Source organism: Triticum dicoccoides, chromosome 2B, assembly GCF_002162155.2.
Source record: "Triticum dicoccoides isolate Atlit2015 ecotype Zavitan chromosome 2B, WEW_v2.0, whole genome shotgun sequence".
Classification (NCBI taxonomy): Eukaryota; Viridiplantae; Streptophyta; class Magnoliopsida; order Poales; family Poaceae; genus Triticum; species Triticum dicoccoides.
This window is the reverse complement of record NC_041383.1, coordinates 48,361,475-48,371,718: the sequence shown is the minus strand read 5'-3', so window position 1 is coordinate 48,371,718 and position 10,244 is coordinate 48,361,475. Positions and strand designations below refer to the sequence as shown.

At 45.1% G+C, this 10,244-nt stretch overlaps 1 protein-coding gene across 1 annotated transcript; it reads left to right on the top strand.

Annotated features, from left to right (window-relative positions):
• Positions 1 to 818: 818 nt before the first annotated feature.
• Positions 819 to 3,476, top strand: LOC119367063. The gene is made up of 7 exons (XM_037632693.1): positions 819 to 952; positions 1,878 to 1,962; positions 2,049 to 2,192; positions 2,269 to 2,471; positions 2,676 to 2,888; positions 2,976 to 3,008; positions 3,107 to 3,476. Exons 2-7 carry the CDS (start codon positions 1,878 to 1,880, stop codon positions 3,188 to 3,190), a joined length of 762 nt encoding a protein of 253 aa, XP_037488590.1. The 5' UTR covers positions 819 to 952; the 3' UTR covers positions 3,191 to 3,476.
• The last annotated feature ends 6,768 nt before the right edge of the window (positions 3,477 to 10,244 follow it).

Genomic DNA, 10,244 nt, shown 5'->3' with positions numbered 1-10,244 from the left:
GAAGGGCCGCTACTCCACCTCTCCACCTCCTCCACGGGTGACCGACGTCGGCTGCCCCAAATCGCTTGCCTTCCTCTACGTCCAAATTGATAGGTGGGCACAAATATGAAATACCAGATATGCCCGGGGAGGGGGGTTGGGGTGTAAAGGAGACCACGGCTAGATGAACTTTCTACCACCTAGACACTTGGACCGGTCAAAAAATGCAAAACAAGCAAAATACATACACGAAACGTAAACAGTGACCATATATATATGGCCCCCACAGCGTGTATACTGACTGTAAGTCATCATTTTCCGAGTATAGTGACCAAAGTAAAAAACTTTTATCAACAAGTTTAGGTACTCATAGCGCATTTTGTTCTTCTAAATTTTGAAGAAATATTAGATAGAACATCTAGTGACATTGACATGTCACATGCATTAAATTTGTAGGAGTCATTAGGTGGGGCATCTATTGACATCGACTTGTCACATTCATTAAATTCAGTGAATATTTATGACAGTGACGCATATCAAAGTTGTGATAAGCATTAGATAAGGCCCTGCGAAAATGACATTTCACACCTATAGAGAAGCATTGGACCCCATCGAAAATGACATTTCACGCCTCAAGAAGCATTGGACCCCACTGAAAATGATATTCCACACTTACAAAGCATGGGTCAAGGCATCCCATGTGGACCATTGTACCCCACCGAAAATGACATTTCACACCTATCAAGAAACATTGGACCCCACTGAAAATGACATTTCACAGCTAGAGGCATGGGCCAAAGGCATCCCATGTGAAGCACTCAACACGGTTGCAATTTCTTTCAAGTCTCTGGGAAGACTCCCGGGCTCTAGCGACCCTCAGCCTCCTCGGCTCCTCTCTTTGCTCAGTTCTAGGTTGAACTCGACGAACTCATCAGCAGCCGGCTGGCGGATCCTCGACACAAATCAGCAGCCGGTGCGTGTCTCTTTCATGGTTCTTTTCCTCATTTTTGCTGTTCGTCTTGGTTGCTTCTCCGTTGCACACGCGCGAGCTGGGCATTTTACTGTTGATAATAACGATCCGCCACCCGTTCCTGTGGATGCCGCTGCCATTTGAGCTCGGGTGTGCTCAGCTCAGTGCGCGCCTCCGAGACCGTAGTCCATGAGGAACAGAGCAAGCACGCGTAGCGTCCGTGGTGGAGCTGCGCGTACAGGGGTGGGCACGGACGGGTGGTCGAGCGAGGAGACAACGCGAGCGAGGCAGGCCCGGATCGTCGTCGCGGAGGTCGACAGCCTTGAGCGGGCAGAGCGGGGAGACGCAGGCGGCGGCGGAAGACCCGCGCGCGCGAGATGACCGTGGCCGAGCTCGCCGACGAGGTTGAGGCCGGCAGGGGCTGGCGGTCAGGTGCGTTCAGTGCGGGAAGGTGGACGACCTGTGCGGCCGGCCGGCTGCGATGGACGGCGGACGGCCGGTACGGCAGTGCGGAGAAATTTCAGAGAAGAAGGGGGCAGAAGGCTGGGTTCAAGGATGATCGAGGAGGGTGTGGTGACTGTGGTCTGTGGTGCTTCCATGGCGTGAGAGTGAGGGGACGGAGGAACTGCACTCTTGCTCGCTCGATCTCAGCAAGTCTGACGGAGGAGGAGGTGAAGGAGTAGGCATTGGAGCAGAAACAGAGGCCAGCGCCGGCGTCCGCGGTGCACGGCCGGAAATGTCAGGGAAGAAGCGAGGCGGGTGGCAGGGTGGGGAAATCGCCGCCTGCACTCTATATGCAGAGCACACGACAAATTCTGTATACAAAATACGCCAAATCTGTATACAAAGCTAACTCGGTTTTAGCAAGTCTGGCTCATGGAAACCACACGCCCAAACCCTGATGTTATTTCGTTGTTCTTGCTGTCAGATGGGCACAGAATTTTATGAGACCATGCTCATCATCAAAGGAGCCCGAGCTGAGACTGAGGATGATCTGAGCCAGTTGTTTGAAGGTATGATGCTAGCTAGTTTACTGCTATCTGAATTTTGCTACACAAGGAAACAACTGTATCTAACTATCTGTAATCTACGGTTTCAGACTTTGGAATCAATGGAAGCCAACTTGCAGCTTCATTCGGTCCTCCTACTTTTGTGATGGACGCCAACTTGACTAGCGACGCGGCGCCAGTCCCATCGCCGTTGAGGGTGGGGCCCTCCGCCGCCTTGACGGTAGACTTGATAGGTACTGTGTGTGCTATAAAAGATCCAGCAGTAATGTTGCATTATATAGCACTTAAAATTGTCATGGACTCTACTAGTTCCGACTTTGGAACTGGTGGATGAAGCTGTTCTTGCAGCTCCACTCAGTCCTTCTGCTTATATGATCGAGAAAAACTTGACTCACGACGAGGATCCAGCTGCCACGCTGCCGGAGAGCGTCCGGAGGTGCAAGAGAGGCCCTCGCAAGCGAAGAATACCATTATGCACGGACCAGGGCTGGTTTTTGGGTGACCACTTTGGGGTAAGACCGTCAGAGTCATGTGTATATAACTATATATCTTCTCATGTAGAAATTCAACAAATTACTTAGAGATGCATGCAGCATTTTTCTATATATTGTGCACCCTTTTGAGTTCAGAATTTTCACTTATAGTTAATCCATCAATGGACTACTCCCAATGAAGTCTATGTCCAATGAATTGTATGTCGTTGGTTGTTTGAACAGGGCACATCCTGCCTCCGGGATGCACCTTCTGCAAGTGAAGGCCGAAACCGTGGACTCAGAACAAACGGGCCCCATTGGACAACGGAAGAGGTGACTGCACTAGTTGATGGTCTTGAAGAATTTGGTGGTCGACGATGGTCTGCGATAAAGAAGAAATATTTTCCAAAGCCAGATCGAACAGATCAGACAGATCGAACTACGGAGAATCTTAAGGTTTATGTTTGGTGCATTTGTCTCATGTTGATTGTCTTGCCCTAGGTCCGCTACTGATACAATCTATCATTTTGTTTAATTTTGTAGGATAAGTGGAGAAATCTGCGGAAATCATACACGGTAAGACCTGGCTCTGAAAAGAAAGTGTAATTCCATCAGCTTTTGAGCTAATTGGGGAGCACCATAGATTTTAATTTCTTGCATTTCTTAAATTGCAGGGAAGTGCAGAAAGAAGATACTATCTAGTTCTTCCTGATCATTTGATCCAACGACTCAAGAGGCTAGCAGCGACTGGTAACTGAAATGAAGATGCCCTGATGAATGATGCAAGAGTCATTGTTTAGGATTTGCGGTGTAGAGTGGTCAGTAGCTAGCTTGAATCAGCAGCTTGCATTGTATCTCCGGCCTAAGTGCCATGCAAATTACCGACTAACAAATGAAGTAGATCATTGTCTCCTAATCCATTTTAATAGCTCAGTGTTAAGCCACCATTATTTGAAGAAGACATGATGTTTTAGCAGTGCCTGAAAACACTATGAGTATCTACCTTCCTAGTCTTCTGGATAGTGAGAGTTGTGTCATGCTTTACTGTACAGGTCGTTTAGCAAGAGTTGCTGATCTTCACAAGGGATCATGTTATTATTGCACAAGCATGGCAAGCAAAAGGATCTTAAGGATAACTCAAATATGTTTCTACATTGTGATTCCAAAATGGTAGAACGATATTCTGCACATGACTCAAAATAATCGCTAAGCAGCTTCAGCTCTAGAACTAATTCACAAGAAAACAAAAGATGGTGGACTGTTGTACAACACAATTCATCCAAAGAAACCAGTCATCACACATCAAATCCTTCAAAAATGGTATCCAATGCACAACTGAACTCTCAATAGAATTTGGTCCCCAAGATCACAAATTTTTGACTAAAAGATGGCACCGAGTACAAAACATAACCTTGAATAGAAAATAACCTCAAAGTTCATTTTTACTTTAATTTTTGACTAAACAAGCAAATCAAAGCACTATAATCAGTTCAGCACAACACGGTACCACCTATCTCCTTTTTTCATGCACGCTCCTTCAGCCTATTTTTACATCTGCACGCTCCTTCGGCTTTCTTCTGCATAGTCGTGTTGTCCTCTTCCTCACTTCATGCTAACTCTGCTCCCCATCGATTCACTGCACCATCATCTTGGAATGAGCATGAGATCCCATGCTTCACGCTCACCTTTGGGAAATGGATCAATGTACCGCCATCTTATACCAAACCAAGGGATCCCATCCCATGTTCCACCCTGACCTTCAAAAGAATGAACCAATGAGTCTGGAAAATTCAGCTACCAACATATCTCAATGTACGATAATATAAATATTGACAGTACTTGTCATGCACATTAAGTAGAATACAAATTTTGATGTAAATCAACTAAGCATTTGTTGATTTGTCTTTTCTTTAGATTCATCTATGGAATTATGCAAGATGCTCGTGCATCTACACCATTGTTTCATGAATAGAAGTGCATCAATGCCACATAATAAATACAAATGGAAAGCATAAAAATAACCATGCTAACACAACAAAATGAAAAAATGAAAGTAAAAGGCAAACAATTGTCTGCCTTATGCATTCAAAACGAGTTAGAGCTCGGACGACCAGAGGTAAATTACATGGGTTTGTTGGAAACAAAAGGCTTCCAAACTATTCTAGTGAACAGAATTCCTGGAAGAAGAGAAAAAGAGGAGGAGGAGGATATAATTATACAACCAAAGCAATCAAGCCTGAAATCTTGTGGCCCACATGTCATTAGCTCAGCTTTGTCTAGTGGACTTCGTGCCCTGTGACTCCACAAAATAAGCAAATCCGCCGTGTTGATCAAGAAGAGCCTGGGGTCCATAAGTTGTTATTGAACGTACGGTCATTCCTAGACGGTACAAGAAGCCAACAACATACACAACAACTGTCCGAGAGCTAATGTTTGACTTACAACAGTTACAAACTCGGCAATATCAGTGGCGCTTGTTGCCAAGGGTGCAACACCAAGCTTATCCGAAAGATGATGACTATGCCGACAGCGCAGGATGATGTGGGTGATTGTTTCTGTAGCTGGGCAGAAATCACCGTCTGAAACCGGAGAGACAGTGTTCCAGTGTTTACGTACCATGTTATCACTAGTGTTTAGACGTCCTCTGATAGCAAACCACAAAAGAATCCTATGCTTCAGAGAGATTATATCCTTCCAAACATATGCAACATACTCCCAGGAAACCCCTCTGAAGGTCAGAAGGGTTTAAAAAAGGTGAGTGGTTAAAATTTGTTGGGTGATGGCAAATACACATTTATCCCGCAGACCGTTGTTTGGTCGGCAGGCATCTAGGCAGGGCAGCAACTCATCAAGTTCTCCGGTGGCTTGCATAGACAGATTCGGATGTAGCTTGAGTAAAGTGTGAGGAGATGGTACATCCAATGTCTCCAGTGAAGGAGTAAAGTGTGAGAAAACACAGGTATAACCTCCCCAAGGGGGACCATTTGTCATGCCAGAAGGAAATTGTTGATCCATTGCCAAGAAAGCAGGAGGAAGATTGTGAAACAAATGGGATGCATGACTTTATAGTTCTCCAAACAACGGTATAGCTGCTTGATGTGAGGCTAATGATCCTTCGCTGGCAATGTCGCTGCGCAAACCACTGCTAACATGGTAGGTTACTCGCTTGTAGAATGCATGCCGCAAATTTGCATATCAAAGCATTGTTGTGGGCTTTGAGATCCCTAATGCCAAGACCTCCCTCCTCTCTAGATGTGATTACTTGCTCCCAAGCAACAAGGCGCAGTGGCTACCTGATGCGTGATATTTTTACACTCATTTCAACCTTATTTAAACCAAGATATTTCACTAAAAGAGAGATATTTGCTCCGATATTGGTACTAATGACTAATGAATGCAAATGATTTCACAAATCCTCTCTTTGATGTGTTTCCATAGGAAATGGGTTAAAAGGGGAAGAAATCATGTGTGGAAATGGAATGGCAGAAGAATGGAGGAGCAAGGAATTATATGGAGACGTCTGCGAAGAAACAATACAAAAGACCCATACTGGCGCAAAGCCCGTATGGCGTGGATTCCGAGGCAGGTCGTCCAGCCCAACAACTTCCGTTGAAGGGACCCCATCGAAATGTGAACGAGGGGAGGAGCATGGAGCACAGAAGCCACAACCCATTCATCATCTTCATCCGCAGACCCTAGCCACCACCATCTCCATAGCCATCTCCACCACCATAGCCCTCTTTCATCTAGTTCATACTTGTAATCGTGCATCGCGCAATGCATCTATTGTTAGACATATTGCAATCAATCAATCTCAAGATGTGTTCTTCAATGATTTCTTCCCGCGTTCTGATCTCCATGTGTGAGTAGTCCGGTGAGGTATGGGGTGAGGCATGAGCCTTGCATCCCCAGGTATCTGATGAAGGGATCAATGGAAGCCTTTGACACAATGTCTTGTATGTGTAAAATAAAATTTCATCTTGAAGATTCTCTTGTGTTGTCTGCGATCTTCATACGTGCAGGTACCCAGGATCATGGAGATCGAGCACCGGTGACAGTAAGGTTCGGTAGGGTAACATGGATCATATCCTTGGGGATACATGAGGTGTAGTCATTGAACGCCCAAAGCTTTTGTCTGATATTATTATCTTAATTATCGGGGCAACCCTGCGAGACAGATAGGGCCTTCGGTAGGGCAACTGGTTCTTGGTGCAGGACTCGTGCCAGTCAGGATGCTATTTGGACACATCCCCCATTCTAAACTAAGCAAGCACCTCTTGATGGGTGGCTTCCCGAGCACAAACTAATATCATTTTTTATCCCAACACCAATACATGGTTGTAAGCATTAATACCTCATCCCCGTACCTTCTTTTTATTATAAGTGTTTGAATGACTATATTCTTATTGATCCGATCAAAAGCTGGATTTGACACTTTAGCAAAAGCTTGCTAGAGACCATCGCTTCAAGGGAATCTTCCTCTCTGGGTTTGATAACACAGGGTCATCTTTGGGGAAATAGGTGCGGGATACTCTTTTTAGTTCCAATACCGGCCGGGTCAACAAAAAGGAGATATCACTATATTGTACATAACTCTTACCCTGCCAGAGGTAAGCTCTCAACCAGTTGTCTAATTTCTCCAGGGACTCCTTTGGCCACAAAAAAACATGCGATGTAGTAGTTTGGAATAGCAGACAAAACTGAATTGATCATGATTAGATGACCTCCCCAAGCGAGAAAAGTGGCTAAGCACCCAGATAGCCTCCTGTCAACTCATTAAATGATTGGGATTAAGAGACCATGAGAGATCTTTGAAATAGTACATAGACAAGGGCAGGCCCAGGTATGTGCAAGGGAAAGCTGCCAAGTATAGTGCTAACATAATTGAATCATATAACAATCCCTCAACATGCGACAAAGAATCACCTCCAAAGTTCTTATCAAGCAGAGAACATAAGAACAAATTGTTATAGGGTATGAAACCACCTCAAAGTTATCTTTTCCGATCAATCTATTGAGCCATCCCTATAAGTGTCACAAACAACCCTAGAGTTCGTACTAAAATAACACCATATGATGTACATCAACCAACTCTAATATCACCTAGATACTCCAATGCCACCACAAGTATCCGTGAGTTGATTATTCGATATGCATCAAACAACTTCAGATTCATAACATTCAATCCAACACAAAGAACTTCAAAGAGTGCACCAATATTTCTATCATAGAAAGTAGGACAAAACATGCATCAACCCCTATGCATATATTACCCAATGTCACCTTGGGAATCCATGAGTTGACTGCCAAAACATACATCAAGTTAGGGATGAAAATGAAATGAAAACTTTCGGCTTTTCCGGAAAAAAAAAGAAAACGGAGAGGAAAAACGGAATGGAAACGGAATTTTGCAAAACAAAAACGAAAGTGGAATTTTTTATGCGGAAACGGAAACAAAAACGAAACAATGTTTTCCGGCGGAACAAGTGCGGAAATGGAATTTTCCATTTTCGTTAATATGGAACTTTCCGCTTTTAATACGAGCAAATGTCTATCTTATAGCCCAACACATAATAAGACCCTATAGAAGTACATAGCAGAATAATGGCCCATGGCCCAACTTCAGCATAACAATACACCAGGCACCGCAGCAAGGCGAGTAGAATCCCTGATGTAATCCCTAATCATCGCTCAAGAATAATCTAATCCCTAATCGAGCAGACGAACATGCCGCCACTGCCGTTGCTCTCACATCTTCGGCCAGCCTGCCTAGAATTGACATGGCGCCGTCGGACGCCGCTGCCTTCTGAAGCCATCGCGGGACACTGCCGTCCTCTAAAGTCGCCGTTCAACGTCTCCGTCCTCTAAAGCCGCTGTCCGATGCCTCCGTCCTCTATGCCCATCTGAAGCCGCCGTTCTGATGCCTCCGACCTCTACGCCCCTCCAAAACACGACCGAATCCCTCCGCAGTTGCACCCCTCTCCGCTGCTGACGACATCTTTCCACTCATTTCATTGTGTGTTTTTTCTACGGTTCAAGGGTTCTTTGTTCCGGTGAACATTCGCTTCCGTCTCCGTCTCCGTGTCGTATTCGCTCCATTTTTGTTTCCGGTAGTATCTGTTTCCGTTTTTGTTTCCGAGGTTTCTGTATTCGTTTATGTTTCCGGAAAAAAAATATGAAAACAAATATGATAGCACCCAGTTCCGTCCGTTTCCGCTCCGTTTTCATCCCTACATTAAGTGAATCAATGTAATGCACCATTGCCACCACGGGTATTCATATGCAAGACATACATGCATCAAGTGTTCTCAAATCCATAAAAGTATTCAATCCGATAATAGTGAAACCTTAAAGATAAAAAATCAATTCATCACAACAAGATAGAGAGGGAGAAACACCATATGATCCAACTATATTAACAAAGCTCACGGTACATCAAGATCATGCCAAATCAAGAACACGAGAGAGAGAGAGAGAGAGAGAGAGAGAGAGAGAGAGAGAGAGAAGGGGGGAGAGAGAGATCAAACACATAGCTACTGGTACATATCATCATCCCCAAGGGTGAACTACTCCCTCCTTGTCATGGTGGCCGCCGGGGTGATGAAGATGGCCTCCGGTGATGATTTCCCCCTCTGATAGGGTGCCAGAGAAGGTCTCCAGATGAGATCGCTTCGGTATATAGGCTTGCGGCGGCAGAGTAGAATTTCTTGGTTTCTTTCTAGGGATTTTGGTATTTATAGGAATTTTTTGTGTTGGTTTCACGTGCCCGACGTGCCCTGGGGGGGAGGGCGCCCCCCAGGCTTGTCGCTTCCTCGTGAGGCTTCTGGTCCTTCCTGGAAGCTTTGGGAGTCTCTTTGGTCTACAAAAAATCACCGTAAATTTTCAGCCCATTCCAGAATTTTTATTTCTACATAAAAACATCAAGGTAGTTCTGCTAAAAACAACGTCAGTCCGGGTTAGTTCCATTCAAATCACACCAAAACCATATAAAATTATTATAAATATGACATGAATACTTCATAAATTATAGATACGTTGGAGACATATCAAGCGGTGGTGAGACAGATAGAGCTATGGAAGAGGAGACGGTAGAAGACACAGATAGAGAGATGGGTAAAGATGTAGTGTGGAGGTAGATAAATATGGCTTGGAGGTTCAAGCAGTGGGTAGGAGAGTGGGATGAATGAATGTTGAAGATGAAGTGTGGTAGATTTTCTGCATACCTCCATTGATGTTATTCGTATGTGGATTACATTTTGTCCCTCTTGTTCATATGTTCGATGCAGATCGACAATGGTGTTTCAGGGAACTCCTCAAAAGGCTAGGAGGTTGAGTCCGACATGAAGGTCGAGGCAGTGGTGCACCTCGGTAGCACCACCAAGAGACCGAAGAAAAGGCCATTTCCATGAGGACGCCAGCCGAAGCCACTTCTACAAGGTCATCCTTGCACCCAAGTTGGAGCAGTTCACCAAGCGCTTGACCACCGTCCCAGGGGATTTTCTACCGAGGACGAACACCGTCTGTGCCTGGAGGGTGATAGTTCAGATGATCAACGACAAGCTGACCCTTGATAAGGGTTGGGCCTGCTTTGCTATTGCTCACCATATCAGGATCGGGTACCTCGTCACCTTCAAGTTGGGGGCCCACAACACCCAAAAGGCGATCGTCTTTACCGACAATGGCGTCGAGGTGGTGATTAAGTGCAAGAGGCATGACGACGCATTTGCCATGGATCTTTAGAAAGTTATCTCTGTACCTGTAAGACTTTTACGTAGGATGTTCAAGACTTTTCGAAAACCGTTACTCGTTTAA

Excerpts from the sequence above, each read along its gene's own strand:
- LOC119367063 (XM_037632693.1), top strand. The coding sequence starts at position 1,878 with ATGGGCACAGAATTTTATGAGACCATGCTCATCATCAAAGGAGCCCGA. Across the intron at positions 1,963-2,048 it reads TCTGAGCCAGTTGTTTGAAG|ACTTTGGAATCAATGGAAGC; the intron begins GTATGATGCTAG and ends CTACGGTTTCAG. Across the intron at positions 2,193-2,268 it reads CTTGACGGTAGACTTGATAG|TTCCGACTTTGGAACTGGTG; the intron begins GTACTGTGTGTG and ends GGACTCTACTAG.